Raw genomic sequence first — 16,771 nt, forward strand, 5'->3', positions numbered from 1 at the left:
AGCAGGAAGTACTCACCTCATGGTAAATATCACCACAATTGGTACTAATTAGCTCTGTTGTCACCTGTCACAACAGATAGGCTGAGAGTTGAGTGAGGGGAGCGATCTCTACATCAGCAGCAGAAACCCAACTGGAGAGGGGTCAGAGACACATTGCCAAGGTCACTGAAGCAGGCAGGGAGCCTGTAAGCCTTCTCTGCCTTCTCTGCATGAGGTTGGGCCTGTGACTACCAGTCCCATGTAAGTCAGCAGTGTGGTGTTCAGGAGGGGAGATTGTGTCCTTCAAAGAGAAAAATGCACCTGCATTCAATTGATGAAAGATTTCCCAGTCTATTGGCCTCGACGTTAGCCAGGCTGTAGTTCAAATCTGGACTCTGTCATTTACTGTTCATTTTATTTTAAGTCAGGGGCTTTACTTCTTTGAGTCTAGGTTTCTTAATCTGAAAAACTAGAGGCAAAAATCATACCTAATAGGATTTATATAAAGATGTTTACAACATACATGACTGTTAGTAAGTGTGTAAACATTTCAGGATGTTCTCACAAGTAAATAACCATGTAACCTGCGGGGACGGTGACAATGTTCATTAGCCCTCCTTACCAACAAACAAGAAACTCCCAGATGTTCGGTGTCCACATGGAGAGTCATGCTATAGAGAATCTTCAGCACCATTTTCATTTATGATTTTCTGAAAGCTGTATCATTTCAGTTGGGAGAGGAACCTAGGAGAGATATTAGTCTAGCAAATAATATTGAAAGAAATTAAGCAATGGCATTCTAGCAGAGGAACTTACCATGTGTCCTTCAGTTGAGTCAGTTATGAAAACATGACCCCATAAAAGAAATATCCCATACCTGCTCTACAGTGATGCTGATGGAAATTCATCCCAAAATGACATTGGGCTATACTCTACCAATTAATCATTTGAGAACTGGATTTTCCAAATTTTACTATGATATGAAGCACTTGGATGCTTGTTAAAATACACAGATCTCCAGGCCTCTTCTCTGGAAATTTGAGTTCAGCAGATCCAGGCCAAGACATAGGAATCTCTGGCTTTACTTTTTAAATATATAAGTAAAATTGTTTATATTATGGTATACAACATGATGTTTGGATATATATATGTATGTTGTGTTTGGCTAAATCGAGCTATTTAACGTATGCATTAGGTCAGGTATTTATTTTTCTGTGGTGAAAATACTTAAAATATCTTAGCAATTTTCAAGTACACAATATATTATTATTAACTCTAGTCACCCTGATGTATAATAGATCTTCTGAACTTATTCCTTTGTCTAACTGAAAAGTTTGCTCTTGAACCAACATCTCCCAAACTCTGGTGACCAATTTGTGTTTTTAATAAACTCTCCAAGTGATTCTTATGTTCAGGTAAGTTTGAGAACCATTGATTCAAAATAGTACATTCACACTTGACTACACTATTTTTAAATGTTGATGCCTAAATCTCATCCCTATAAATTCTGATTTAAGTGGTATGAAATGTGGCCTAAGAATTTTTTTTTGAACTTCCAGCTGATGCAGGAAAATTTGGAGTAACATTGATTTAGAAAATGGCTTGAGGGTACCTCTGCCTGAAGAATAAGTAACAAGCAGATGTGGAGTCATACCACACATCAACAGATTTCAGCTGTAATTCAAGGTGTTAAGAGTTGTGAAGCATAAGGGCTCAAAAGAGTGAAACCACATAACCAATAGTGCCATACCATATACGGGAGACAGTTTCCTAACCTAAATTATCAGGGCAGCACCAAGAATTACTATCAAGAATATTTGGGAAAGACTTGTTAAACAACGTGAAGAATCCCATGAACCTTCCTTGTCTCTAGAAATGTTGCTTTGAATCAGGAAGTATCCTTTCTAATTCTATATTGGAACATATTGTGTATCAAAGTCTTTAACTAAATTATCTAATTAAAATCTTCCAACAGTTCTAGAAAGAGAGGCAAAGAAAAGGAAGGAACGTGATAGGAGCAAGAGCTCTTGTGCTTCCGTTATGAGAAATTAAGGCCTAGACACTTCATATCCAATGGGATGGCTACTATTAAAAACAGGCAAAGCAAAAGCAAGAAACTACAAATAAATGTTGGAGTCTTGGTGAAGTATACAGAAAGGAAAAATCTTGGATATTGGGGGTAAAATGGTGCAGCTGCTTTAGAAAACAGTATGGATGTTCCTCAAAAAAATTAAAACTAGAACTACTGTATGATTTAGCAGTTTTGTCTATGAGTATGTAAGAAGTCTGTCAAAAGTTCATAGGAAATGTATATTATTAAAAAATACACCAACTTCAAACATTTTTTTAACAAAATTCATCTCATATACCCATCCCATTTTTCATGAACTCCTTTGGTATGCCTCAAAGAATTGAATTGAAAACATGATCTTGAGGAGATATTTACACCAATGTGCATAGCAGCATCATTTACAATAATCAAAAAGTGGAAACAACCCAAGTGTCCACTGATGGATGAATACATAACAAGATATGGTTTATACACACAAAAAAACATTACTCAGCCTTACAAGGAAGAAACCGTGTCACATACTATGAGGACTTATTCTGAGTGAAATGAGCCAGCCACAAAAAGAGAAATAATAAGTCATTCCACTTATACGAAGTACCTGGAGTAGTCAAATTTATATAGAAAGAAAGTAGAATGGTGGTTGTCAGGTGCTATGGATCAGGAGCGTAATGGGGAGTTAGTTTTTACTGGGTACAGAATTTCAAATAGGGAAGATGAAAAAGTTCTGGAGATGAATGATCATGATGGATGCATAGCAACGTGAATGTACTTGATACTTCTGAACACTTGAAAATGATTAAGATGATACTTTTTTTTTTTTTTTTTGGAGAGGTTTTTGCTATAGGGCGCATGTACTCGCCAGATAGACAGAGAGAGACAGAAAGCAGGAAATCACCCCCCAGGGGGTATGGCCACGCCGCAATCCCTTCTCCTCCGTTCTCCTCTCGGGATCTTGGGCACACACGCACACGCGCCTGGCGTGAATTTAAGCCACTGGGTCCCGGACTTGAACCACGGTCGACTACGTGGCAGTCTAGCGACATAGCCATTACGCTAACTGCTGGTCCCAAGATGATACATTTTGTTGCAAATATTTCCCCACAGTTTTTCTAAATAGATGAATAATTTGAAAATGTGCCCAAAATAAAGCAAATTAATACAAATCACCTTAAAGTCTAATAGATTCACTCAGTTAGTACAGGTCAGAGCAGATCGTCAGTTCTTGGGACTCCAAGCCTGCCAATTCTCCCTCTCCATCTCAGTACCTCTCTGGGAGTAGAAACTGATAGTGGTCAGGAATACTGAAGAGGACCAAATAGTTAAAGAGTGATCAAAATGGTACTAGTAGTTGGTCTGAAAATAAGAAATAAAGTTAGTAAGCTCCAGAAGACATGTCTATGCACTATCTTTAAAAAAAAAAAAAAAAGATATAATAGGAACCAGCAGGTGACATGGTGGTTAAGGCAGTTGGATTTCTTCATGTTTGACTGCAGTTTGAGTCCTGGATCCAGTGGCTTGAAAGTCACCCCAGGTGTGTGTGTGTGTGTGCGTGTGTGTGTGTGTGTCCAATATCCCAGAAGGAGAGTGGAGAAGAAGGGATTAGAGCACAACGATGCCCTCTGGGGGAGTGATTTCTCACTTTCTCTCTCTCTTTCTCTGTCTCTTTCTGGTGAGCACACATCCCTTATGCCAAAAAAAAAAAAAGAGAGATATGTAATTAACATACCATAAATTCATTCTTTTAAAGTGTGCAATCCTGTGCTTCTTAGTATATTCAAAACACTGTGCAGTTAGCTCTATCTAATTCAAGAGTATTTTTATCTTCCTGAAAAGAAATCCCATGCCTGTTTAATGGTTATTCCCCATTCTCCCCAATCCCCAGTCCTAAGCAACTGCTAACTACTTTTTGCTTCTAGAGATTTTTCTATCTGGACATTTTATAGAAATAGACTCATATAATATGTGGCTCCTTGTGACTTATTTCATTTAGTTTGTTTCAGGGCCCCTCCAAGTTATAGCATGCTCCAATATTCCATCCCCTTTTATTGCCAAACAACATACCATTGTGTGCATCCACCACACTTTGTTTTTCTGTTCTTCTATTGAGTGGGACAATTGCGTTGTTCCCACATTTTGACTGATAGGTGTAATGCTGCTGTGAACATTTATGTTCAAGTTTTTGTGCAGACATATGTTTTCAATTATCCTAGGTGTATACATAGGATTGGAATTTCTGGAGCCCATGATAATTGTATGTTGAGCTTTTTGAGGAACTACCAGACTGTTTCCTACAGTAACTGCACTGTATTACGTTCCCATCAGCAATTTAATGAGTGTTTCAATTTCTTCATGTCTTCACCAACACTTTTATTTCTTAAAAATTGTAACAATCATAATGAGTGTGAAGAGGTATCTCACTGTGATTTGCACACTATCTTTTGTATTCTCAACACATAGCCCTGGACAAGGCACATGATATGATCATAATACCAAAAGCACAGAGTCCCAGGTTGTTCTGAGAAAGCTTATTAGGATGACCGGTTTTTTATTTGGGGGAGATCAAATTTTTAAATGAGCTGCTTTTTATTTTATTTATTTTATTTTATTTTAATTGTTGCGTAAGGTGTGTACATTCATCTTAGAGAGACAGAAAGAGGGAGAAAGCACCCTCTAATGGGCTGTGGTCATGCTGAAATGTTTTCTCTTCCATGTCTCCATTCTGTCAGGATTGGGGCATCCATGCATATACACCCAGCATATTTCCCAAGCTGTCTGGGCTGGGATTTGAACCACAGTTACCCATGTGGGATTTAGCACCCTTAACCACTAGGTCATAAACTTGACCTTGCTTTTTATTTGTCAGCACAAACTGAGTCAGGAAGAATCAGGCAGTCTAACTCACTCTGTTCCTAGGCCTGCCAACACTAATGTGGTGACAACTTTCAGTAGGTGGTTATTCTTAGGGTTTAGAACAATGTCGTGTGTGCGGGGATAGCCTTGGAGACTGGTAGAAAGAGTCTAAAGGAAAAGAAACCCTTTCCCTTCATCTCAATTAAAGTTAAGTACCCGACCCATGACCCATGCTGGCTTTACCAGCTTCACACCTTCCACATTGTCATATGCCTAGTGCTACATGATTGCCTGTAAGAGGGGTTTTCGACAACAGTGCTCTCCAATTACATGTGTTTTCATTAACAAAAGAAATCTCTTTGTGGCTTTCTTAGGTACTTGCAGAAATGTATACGAACTCACCAGTAGCCAGAAGCATCTGATCTGTCTGCCTCACAACTCTCTGACAGTTAAGCATTTGCTTTTAGACAAATAAAATGTCAGCCACCATTAAACAGCATATGGCAACAATATGGCCATTCCCTCCTGGGGGACCAACCTCTCCCCAGAAGAGATGGGACTTGAAATAAGAGATGCTTTTGAATGCAGGACCTTATCCCTCCCACCCAGGCATGATGGCTGAGGAGTGGGCAGAGTGCCACACACAGAAGGACACGGGCAGCCAGATCAAATGTGATCCTAGGGGGTGAGCTCCCCAGCCAGCAATGACCAAAGGCTATTCGCCCTGGCATATGGGTCTGTGGTTAAGGGGAAGACTTCCCTAAGCTGGCCTGGATTAGCTCTACAAAATAGAAAACAGCCTCCGCAGCCACTTAAAGAGGGGTTTGGGCTGCCTTGAATTGGATGCCGTGGTGCACATGAGTGAAGGCAGACATTGAAAGTGGAGTCTCCACCCCTCTTGTCTCTGTGGAATCCCCTGAATGAATGGGGTAAAATGAACTGACCTTTCTTGAATAGATGGAGTGGATGTGGAGCACTGTTTACCGGGTCCACTCATGTACAGATGAATGTGTGGCAATATGGATATGGAGAGGGACTGCATTTGCAGGGGTGGCCAGTGATGAGGCAGTCTCCTCAAGGAGCATTTCCTCAAGAGCACTGGGCTAATGCATTTGCTGAAAACATAATCTCAAACTTTGCTAGTTCTGATTCTGGAAAACTATATTATGCAAATAATCAAAAGGTGATGCTTGTTCTCTTACAAACAGTGGTTTCTCATGTAACACTGTCCATCACGTGTTACATGTATTGGAATACACTGAGTCAGGCTCACCAGTTTACAACAAGCTTTTGACATGTAAGCTTATCATATTTCTGAGCCTCTGATTTGACCAAGAACAAGACCACATCAATGAAATCACTAGCCTAGTAAAAACAGAATTCAGCTGTACTGTCGGGAAAGCTTACTTTGATTAGACAGTTAACATTGTCCAAAAATTCTCACCAAATTTGTAATTATTTTACAATCATGTAAAATACTTGGTTTGAATTTTTAAAGTAATTCAAAATAATTCTAAGGCAAAAAATAATTATAAGGTTCTAATAATTTGAAAGATGAGAATTCAAAATAATTCTAAGGCAAAAAATAATTTTAATGCTCTAATAATTTGAAAGATGAAATAACATAGATATAAATTTAAAAGTACAAAAATATCTATACAAATATATTCATATAGAGTCAAGAATAACAAGGCAATGGGAACAAGGCAGTTAGCGTAATGGCTATGTCGCTGGACTCCCATGTAGTCAACCACGGTTCGCGTCCTGGACCCGGTGGCTTAGAGCTCCCGCCAGGCACGTGTGCGTGCATGCCCAAGATTCTGAGAGGAGAATGGAGGAGAAGGGATTGCGGCATGACCATCCCCCCGGGGGGTGATTTCTCGCTTTCTGTCTCTATGTCTCTCTCTGTCTGTCTGGCGAGCGCACGCGTCCTATAGCAAAATCCTCTCAAAAAAAAAAAGTAAAAAATAAAGAATAACAAGGCAAGGAAACTTCTTGTTAATTAATTTTGTTTAAATTTTATTTACCATATTTTAATAATGCTTTATTATAATACTAGATAACAGAATTCATATAAAATTTAATTGCCTAAGAAAGTCATAAAGTTTCTCAGATAACCTTAGTGTTATTAATGTTCTTCATAGAATTTGTCTTTAGAAACCATACTGTTAGAACCAAGGACAACAGTGGCCAGCAGGTTGCGTGGTGGTTAGGACACTGGATTTCCACATGAGCAACCGCAGTTTGAGTCTTGGACCCTGTGACTTAAAATATTGTGCTATGCACATGTGTATGGTTGCCCAAAATCCCAGGAGAAGAACAGAGAAGAGACTGTGGTGTGTCCATTCCCCCTGAGGGGTTATTTCTCACTTTCTCTCTCTCTGTCTCTGACAAGCATGCAGGCCCTATGGCCAACAGAAAAAAAAAAGAAAAAGAAAGAAAGAAAAAGGACAAGAAAACATTTCTTGGGGTAGGGACAGATAGTGGTACAGGAATGAAACATGCTTCTCTGTGAGGGTGACCCACATTGAACAATTCTGGATTCATATCCATAGGCCTACCTAAGTGTGCTGAGCATGTGTGTGACCATGAGCCAATGTTGGGGGAAGCTGGGCGACAGTGTGCTGTCAGGAACCTGTTGAGGGTGACTTCTGACTCTGTCTCACTCACTCATGGAAAAAATAACTAACTTAAAGAAATACATACATTTTTAGTAGTGTCAACTGATTTTTCTGAAATACTTTCTTGGTATTTATCACATAGATGTAATCAACAGGATGATCTCAACACTCACTCCTGTCACTGACGGTCATTGAACTTCGTGACAGTCAACCACAGCAAGGACTAGATCAGTAGCTGTATGAATGGCAGGACGCTGCAGGGATTTTCCAAGACTCTTTACTCTTAGGAGTGTTGGGGAAGACTTTCCAAATTAGAAGAGGAGCTCTCATTGTCACAGCTGCAGTTGGAGGACCATACCCATGTGTCTAAGGGAAACTAAACATTTGGATGAAAAATTAAAAATTAAGGGGCCAGCAGTTAGCTTAATGGCTATGTCGCCGGACTCCCACATAGTCGACCATGGTTCAAGTCCCGGACCCGGTGGCTTAAACTCACGCTGGGTGTGTGTGCATGCGTGCCCAAGAATCCGAGAGGAGAATGGAGGAGAGGGGATTGCGGCATGGCCATCCCCCCTGGTGGGTGATTTCTTGCTTTCTATCTCTCTGTCTTTCTCTGTCTGGCTGGCGGGTGCACACACCCTATAGCAAAAACCTCTCGAAAAATAAATTAAAAAATAAATAAATAAGAAATTAAGTCAATCATCCAAATGTTTGCCACCACTACATCAAACATCTTAAAACATCTCAAAAAATGACTGAATGCTAAACTTTACATCTGGATAATTGAGATCATACCACTTTAGTGTTTCCATATGGATGATAGTGTGGCATACCCTAAAAATTTGTTTTGAACCTTTATATAAATATAGATAGATATATGTATGGATATGTAGGATATAACTATATATATATATATATATATATATGCACACACACACACACACACACACACACTCAAACCATGGTCAACTGCATGGGAGTCCAGAGACATAAACATTACACCATCTGCTGGTCCCTTAATTTGACTTTTTTATCAAATTTACATAGAATTCTAAATTTAAGATGGGGAGTTTTTGTACCACTTGAGAGTTTTTAATTAATTTAGTAGTTCTTAGTGCTAAGAGTGGGATGAAGAAAGGAATGAAGTTGGAACAAATGAATGAATGAACATGTAGGTTTTAGAAAGAGTTCTCACCCTATAGGATTGTATTCTAGTCGATTGCTGAATAAGTGTTTTAATTTTATGAAAATACCGCCACTGTTAGTTTTTCTTCAGTTTAGTCTCTCAACAAACTGCAAGATGTGGAGAGGTATTTGTTGGGACTTAACTGAAAGACTGAAGCAATCAAGGGGTTGAATTCTGGATTTTTCAAATTGAATGGCATTCCTTTATCCATATTGATTTGAGCTTTGGTAAATTCAATTGTTGATACCACCTGGATAATTTTAAGTCTTTCTGAAGATTTTTTTTAAAAAAGTCTCCAACACAGCTCAAGCAACATAAGAATTTCATCAATTGAAAACTAAGAATCGTTTCTGTGGGATGTGTAAAACAAGAAGCTGACCGGCATTATTTTCTTTTTCTTTAATTCAGTGTCATTATTGAGGGTTATTCTTGAACTTTATGAAAACCAGATTGGAGTATGAGCATGTTCTTCATCGAATCGTGTTCAAGGAATTGGAACTGAAAATCATTCCAAACTAGGAAAACATGACATTGAAAAATAGTCTGCATTCTTTATTCTGCTTCAGAGTATCGAGTCTGTTTCTGACTAGGTAGCCTTACATTGAAAGTAGATCTGGGTTGGTTTTTTGTTTGTTTGTTTGTTTGTTTAGAAATGGACATTTAGCTTACCAGGCAGAAAAAAGTCCTAATTATTTTTCAATCATTGCTTTGCTGGCTTATCAGTTACAAATTTTAATTTTCTCACTTGTGTCCTCAGAAAGCTGTGATTTTTTGCCATTGCCTACAAAACGACAAAACAAAACAAAAAACCAGGCCTTCTCTTTTCTACCTCAGGCAACCTTTCTGCAGCATTCCCTGCTATTGCTTCTTTCTCATAAGCTCCTTTCCCAGCCAAACCAGACTAAGTGCTGCTCACCAGACAGTTCTGCCACCTCCAGTCCTTCCTCCCCATTAATCCCATCTCTCAGGAATGTCCATTTCGCCTCTCTCCTTGCTAACGTGCCCCATACACTTCAAGTAGTGATTCATCCCTTTTCGTGAGGTCTTTCTAAGCAGCTTACCTTTTCTACCCTCCTTCCCCACTCTAAGTAAAAGATTTTTTCTGCCTGTCTCCCCGAGCCCCAACACACAGACACTGACACACACCCACCCTTATTTTAGTCATAGCATGTATCATTCAAGGCTGCTGTTGGAGGTGCAAGTTGTGCCCTGCCTGGGAATGTCAAGCCCAAGGGACAAGTAGGGGTGATAATCTTACTCTCTACTCGTCAAGGTATGCACCTGCCCACAAGCTGTGCATATGCATGGGAGCAATTTTTTCTCTCTCACACTAAGGTCTACTTGGACTAGCAGCCCCTCTGTTCATCACATACATTTTTCAGGGTTTCCTTTACTAGAACACAAGTCTGTTGAGAGCAATGACTATCTTTTCATTCCCACCATTCCTGGGGCAATACCTTTCTTACATATACAGTAGTCCCCCATTATCCAAGGTTTTATTTTCCATGGTTGCATTTACCTGCAGTCGGCCACAGTACAAAAATGATGAGTATTGGAGACCAGCAGTTAGTGTAATGGCTATGTCACTGGACTTCCATGCAGTCAGCTGTGGTTCGAGTCCCAGACCCGGCGGCTTGAACTCACACCGGGTGCATGTGCATGCATGCCCAGGATCCCGAGAGGAGGATGAAGAAGAAGGGATTGCGGCGTGGCCATCCCCCTGGGGGGTGATTTCTCACTTTCTGTCTCTCTGTCTCTCTCTGTCTTTCTGGCAAGTACATGTGCCCTATAGCAAAAACCTCTCCAAAAAAAGAAAACAAAAAAATGGTGAGTACAGGGAGCCAACAGGTAGCATAGTGGTTAAGGTGCTGGATTCCACATGACTGACTCCATGATTTAAGTCTCAGACCCGGCAGTATGGAAAACATCTCTCTCTGGTAAGCACATGTGCCTTATGGCAAAAAAATCTTAAAAAAAAAAAAAAAAAAGAAGACTAAATACAGAACCGTAAGTATCTTGGGAGAGAGAGAGGGAGACTAAATTCATATAATATTTATTGTAGTGTATTGTTACCATTTTCTGATTTATTACTAGTTATTTTTGCTAATCTTTTACTGTGCCTAATTTATAAATCAAACTTTATCATGTGTATGCATGTTTAGCAAAAGTGTATTATGTGATTATGTGAAGAGTTTAAGTACTGTCTTCAATTTCCACTGGGGGTAGAACTATCAGGAGTCTTAGAATGCATACCCCACGGGTAAGGGGGGGACTGCTATAATAAGTTCTCATAGACTGTGCATTGAATTTAATTGAATGAAATGTGTTTATTACAAACAATTACTTCAGCTTATAAAAATGCAAATATGGACACTACTGCAGGAATCAAAATGAACTCAACACATGTGAAACAGTAACTTGTCTGCTTTCAAGGGCATCATGGTTCTATCTGATCTAAGTAATTTCCTACAAAATGCAGTACCCAGTAGTCTTTTGTGGAATTTCTGAAACCACATGTGTGATGCTATGACAGACGATGGCAGAGCTGGACTGAAATCCATTTTTGGCTTTTTGTTAAAATAGGCAAAGAATAACATTAAGAATTGTCTGAAGTGGGCAGGAAGAAGGCCAGGGAGGATGCCCATGGGAGGTGAGGGAACTTTGGGAGGAGTCAGTTGGATCAGTCTGAGGTCAGAACGCTTCCTAGAAGTCCACATTAAGCCAAAAACAAAGGGAAAAAAAAAAACACCTCATCTTAAAGTGCTCAAAGCTAGACTCGCCAAGCCTTTACTAACATTGCACATGGTATAACCTGACGTGGCCATGACCTGAAGGTAAAGAGTTGCTCTGTAAAGGTTTCAGTGAAGAATTAATAGTAGTTGGTTGAAGTTTTATTCAATAAACTGGACATGTCCGTAAAGCAAGCCTTGCAGACCACAAAACAGTGATATAATTAAGATAGGTTTTATGCCTATTAGATGACATGGCCAAGACTTCAAATCTCAGATTTCAAGGGCTATCCATTGGTTAACCTCTCCAGAGAAAGTCCTGGGTCAATGTTTTAAATTTGGTGCTAACTATGCGCTTCACAAGTCCCCCTTCAGATTGCTTTATGTTTCCACGATGTGTCAGGTTTATATAATGAGCTGTTTTCTCCTCAGAAACAAGCCACTACAGGCGTTTCAAGTGCCTCTCTCTGTGTCTCTTTCTCCCTCACAGTCCTCTGTGATGTCAGTCTGCTTCGCACGTTTCCATCCTAACCTGGTAGTTGGTGGGACTTACTCAGGCCAGATTGTCCTCTGGGACAATCGTAGTCATCGAAGGACACCAGTGCAGCGGACACCCTTGTCAGCTGCTGCACACACGGTAGGTCAAATTTTCATTACATCCCTGTTGGCTGGCCATCTAAGCACTGAAAGAGGAAATAACTCAACTCAGAAGTATGGATGTTACCAGTAATGCCAAGTTAAAAGTATCTGAGATATAGTGACTAGATGTAATCAAGTATGAATGATGTCAAAAATAAAGATGAGTGGAAAGTCACTGAAGGAAGCACACGTTGAGGGAAAATCTCTTTTTTTGAGAGAGAGAGAGAGAGAGAGAGATTTTTGCCATAGGGTGCTTGCACTCGCCAGAGAGAAAGTGAGAATTTACCCCCCAGAGGGGATGGCCACACTGCAATCCCTTCTCCTCCATTCTCCTCCTGGGATTTTGAGCATGCACACACATGCACCTGGCATGAGTTTCAAGCCACTGGGTCTGGGACTCAAACCGCAGTCAGCTACATAGGAGTCCAGCAGTGTAACCATTATGCCATTTCCTGGTTCTGTAAATCTCTTAATAATCTCCTAATTCTAGCATGTAGAAAGAATCTCCTTGGATACCCTAGAAGTCACCAGGGAAGAGGGATTAAAATTAAAGAATGACATGAAAGAAAATTTGAAGGAGGTTTCTGTGGAACTGTTTTCCTAAATAAATCATTCACATTTATATTAAGGTGGAAAAATGTACAACTGGACTTCAAAACATTCATGGGAAAATTAGAATGAAATTTGAGTTATTTTGGTGTAAATTTTTAAGCTCTATGCATCATTTTTTCATAATATGCATTTTCCATAAACATTTTGAAGACCCTTTGTATATTCAGACAGACCATGAAGTGTAAGTGCTTCCTGTTTAGGGATAATGTGTAGAACCTTTGCCAACAGGACTTTTCCATTTGTGAGTTAAAGGAGTACTGTGACTTTAAGTTCTGGAATGTGTGGTCTAAGTCTTAATGTAAAGTCTATAGTGACAATATAATCCCTAGGGTTAAAAGTCAACATCGCAAAACCATTACCCATAATTTAGTAGACGAGGTTCAGTATAGTGTCTGTAAGACAACTACTCCGTCATTTCCTTAAAGAGAATGACAGGTGTGTATGGCAGTTGTTCGGAGGAACGAGAAGACAGGCATGTCTCCATCAATCCTTGCTACCTTGACATTCAGGGTAACTGATGTTCTTTCTCGGAAATGCCCAAATGCTACCCAGGGATATAGCTCTACTACTTTTTTCAATTTCCTTAATGTGGTTGCCTCATTTGCTTCATCTGCTGACCTCAAGACCATTCTGACTTGACAAAAGACTAGACCATGAAGAGGAACATTCTCTCATTCTTGTCAGAGTTACAGTGGGAAATGACAAATACCAAGTTAGCTCTAATTTTGACTGACTGCAGGCGAAACTAGTTCTTGGGAATCACAACATTGTTCTCACCTTCCCCATTTCTCCAAACTAGTAACAGCGAATTGTGGCCCAGCAGAAGACAAGTTTACTGCAGGTGTTTGTTCAAGTATCATCAATACACTTTTTTGCTGTGTGGGGAGACCTTGTGTATTTATGAACATACCTCCTGAAGTTTCAGAAATGATTAATTCAAGTGTTGGAACATTTAGCAGTCATTCTTGGGAAGAATCCAAATCCAAGCATTCTTTCAAAGAATTAGTGTTTCTTTTCAAGTAACTTAGAATGTGCTCATCACAACTGAGATATTATCTCCCTGGGTGAGATTGATTCTGTTAGAAAACGAAACAGAATTCTTTTCTCTTTTGCTATGTTTTGTCTAATTCATAGCTAAAAGCACACAGTTAATTTTCTGATTGTCTTTCATCTTCCACTATTGCCTAGCTGATTAGTAACAGGATCAAAAAGGAAAGAGAGGCTCACCACAGATTACTAACTAATTTCCTTTCACACCCACCACACATATGTACTTGGGACAACAGGAAATCATAATTAAAACAAAATCCTTTTGCCACACAGTAAGTTTATTCCTAAAATAAATAAAAACAATCTGGCATCTATAGTGGAAAAATGAGTTGTACCATTGCTTTTATCTTTCCATTAAGTAGAGTTGTGTGTGCGTGTGTGTGTGTGTGATTGTGCAGACATGGCCGGGTGTCTTCTCCTGATCAGGCTTCTTTACATCTCTCTCTCTGTCTTTGTCAACTGAATTTTACATGAAAGCAGGAATACTGCTTTTTACATGAAGGCCAGGAATACTGATTAAAGCCCAGGAGGAGCTACCCACACATACTTCTTCTCTGGATTTCCTCTATACATGCATCTTAAACTTCCCCTAGTGTAGTCTTAGAGTCTTGATCCATTAGGGTTTTGTTTCTTTTTGTTGATGTTCCAGTAGACTCTTGCTGAAAAAGTTAGTTTTCAAGTGCATAATACTGTTTGGACCCTGCTTTCTCACCCTCAGGTCACTAAGTCTGCTAGCTTTAGGTGAGACTGTGTTACACCCATTCTTCCACTTGATTTCCATACAGAGCTTTGCATGCTGTGTGGCTTGAGGTCGAGTTTGGTTAAACCTACTTCTAGTTCCAGGTACAGGAGACACTATGGAAAGAACATTGTCTATAGTCCCAAAACTGGTTAGTCATCTTGATATGTAGACCGCTGATCAAGATAGCATGTAGTGTCAAATCTCCACCATACTTACCACTACACAGACCCACCAAGACTCACTGATTTGAAAGTTCCAGAAGGAACATGGTGTGAAAAGTTGACTGTCCATAGCTGAAGGAGGTGATGTAATGGTCAACACACCATATGATTTCTTAGGATGCTTTCATACGGGCATCTTTTTTAATCACATGAGAAGTGATTCAACACTACCCAGACTTCTATATTCTGCTTGTCAAAATTAGGTAGACAATTCTGTTTCATTCTCAGAACATCATTGTTAGAGAAATTCAAAGTACAGCATCTTCAAAAAAAGATTGATCAGGATCAGGAAGATTTTGAAAACCAGGTATCCAAGGAACAGCTAAAGAAATTGGAATTGGTGAAGGTTAGTTGAGTAAGACAAGACTTGAGGGTGGGGGTTGAGGTGATATGAACTAATAATTGATAAATGTTCAGAAAGCTGTCTAGTTCTGAATTGATTTGTATGATCCCAAAAGGCACTGCACTAAAGGTATCTCCTTGAACTTTATCCGTATTGAATGAAAGGAAAAGCTCCCAGGAACCATCTACCCTTTAAGAAAGGTGTTTAACCAGGATTTGGGCCACTTCTTGGTTGAGGCAGAAGATGATTACCACTCCTCTGACCAGGAGTTTATATGGTAATAATAGTTTGGAAGCCATCCTTTATATAATATCAACTTTCCAATATTAAACATTGTTTCATTGTAGTTGTGGCTAGGTATTATGGACAGTAACTCATCAAGAGTAAGACTTAGACTGTCAGCTATTTGCACAGAGAAGAATCAAGTAAGTTGCGGTTTGGCCACTGATGGCTAAGCTGCCTGAAACCTAACCTAAATTGCTGCAAGGTTCTGCTTATGCTAACCTTCCATTTAGTATTTAATGTGCAGCTGCAAATGATTTCCGCCTACCAGTTAGAATTCTGCAGAAGAGGATAACCTACTGGAGTTATGGCAGAAGGTTAGAGCATCTTGTTTATGCTACGCAGGATGTATAAATGACCTTTCTCGAGTTTCTGGCCAAATCCAAGCCTCCATACTATTCCAAATGGTATTTTGAAAAAAAAAAAAAATCTCTATCCCAGATTTTGCAGTTATCATAAAAGAACCCAATTTTATCTAAGCTGCCTGAAACCTAACCTAAATTGCTGCAAGGTTCTGCTTATGCTAACCTTCCATTTAGTATTTAATGTGCAGCTGCAAATGATTTCCGCCTACCAGTTAGAATTCTGCAGAAGAGGATAACCTACTGGAGTTATGGCAGAAGGTTAGAGCATCTTGTTTATGCTACGCAGGATGTATAAATGACCTTTCTCGAGTTTCTGGCCAAATCCAAGCCTCCATACTATTCCAAATGGTATTTTGAAAAAAAAAAAATCTCTATCCCAGATTTTGCAGTTATCATAAAAGAACCCAATTTTATCTCACTATGTACATTGTGCCCATAATTTCACCACCAATATACCTCTCCTCCAAATTAAAAAGGCTGAAGGATATTAACCACTTTTTATAATGAATGTTAGCAAATGTTTGGTGCCATGACTATACTGCATTAAACTCCAGATTTAGTAACAAGTATTTCTTACTAATGTCAGTAGTTACACCTTATTGAAGGCTGTCTTTTCCTATCACTCATGTTGAGCTTAGAAGCCATTCAAGTCATCTAAATTCACCTCTCTGTGTTGCTTCTCAGCGAATCTTGTTTTCTCTAGTTTCCTTCGTTCCATTGCATCGCCTCTGACTAAGCAGAGTGAAGTTCTTTAAGTATTTCCACTACTATGTGTTGCTGCCAGAGTTTTTAAAAAGAAATCAGGCTCAAATCACAAGTGGCAAATGACCTGAAGTTTGTATTGTAGTAGGATTCTGCCATTCTTGGATCCTTGTTTCAGTGTAATGTGTTTGACACTCAAAGGTAAGCATTTCCTCTTGGAGCTGCATCTGACCCTCCATGTTCATGTTTTCACAGCACCCCGTATACTGTGTCAATGTTGTGGGGACTCAGAATGCTCACAACCTCATCACGGTCTCTACTGATGGTAAAATGTGTTCCTGGAGCCTGGATATGCTCTCAACTCCACAGGTGGGTTTGT

General features: G+C 39.5%; 1 protein-coding gene across 5 annotated transcripts in view; it reads left to right on the forward strand.

Moving 5' to 3' along the window:
• The window catches only part of DYNC1I1 (dynein cytoplasmic 1 intermediate chain 1), a 427,557-nt gene that overhangs the window by 332,493 nt on the left and 78,293 nt on the right, over positions 1-16,771 (forward strand). For all 5 annotated transcript variants that reach the window (XM_027775320.1, XM_014591225.2, XM_014591224.2 and 2 more), the window contains 2 exons: positions 11,927-12,073; positions 16,648-16,761. In XM_027775320.1, the coding sequence (XP_027631121.1) occupies positions 11,927-12,073; positions 16,648-16,761 (261 nt within the window). The remainder of the gene's footprint in view (positions 1-11,926; positions 12,074-16,647; positions 16,762-16,771) is intronic.

The sequence above is a fragment of the Tupaia chinensis genome, unplaced genomic scaffold, assembly GCF_000334495.1.
Source record: "Tupaia chinensis unplaced genomic scaffold, TupChi_1.0 Scaffold000544_1, whole genome shotgun sequence".
Taxonomy (NCBI): domain Eukaryota; kingdom Metazoa; phylum Chordata; class Mammalia; order Scandentia; family Tupaiidae; genus Tupaia; species Tupaia belangeri.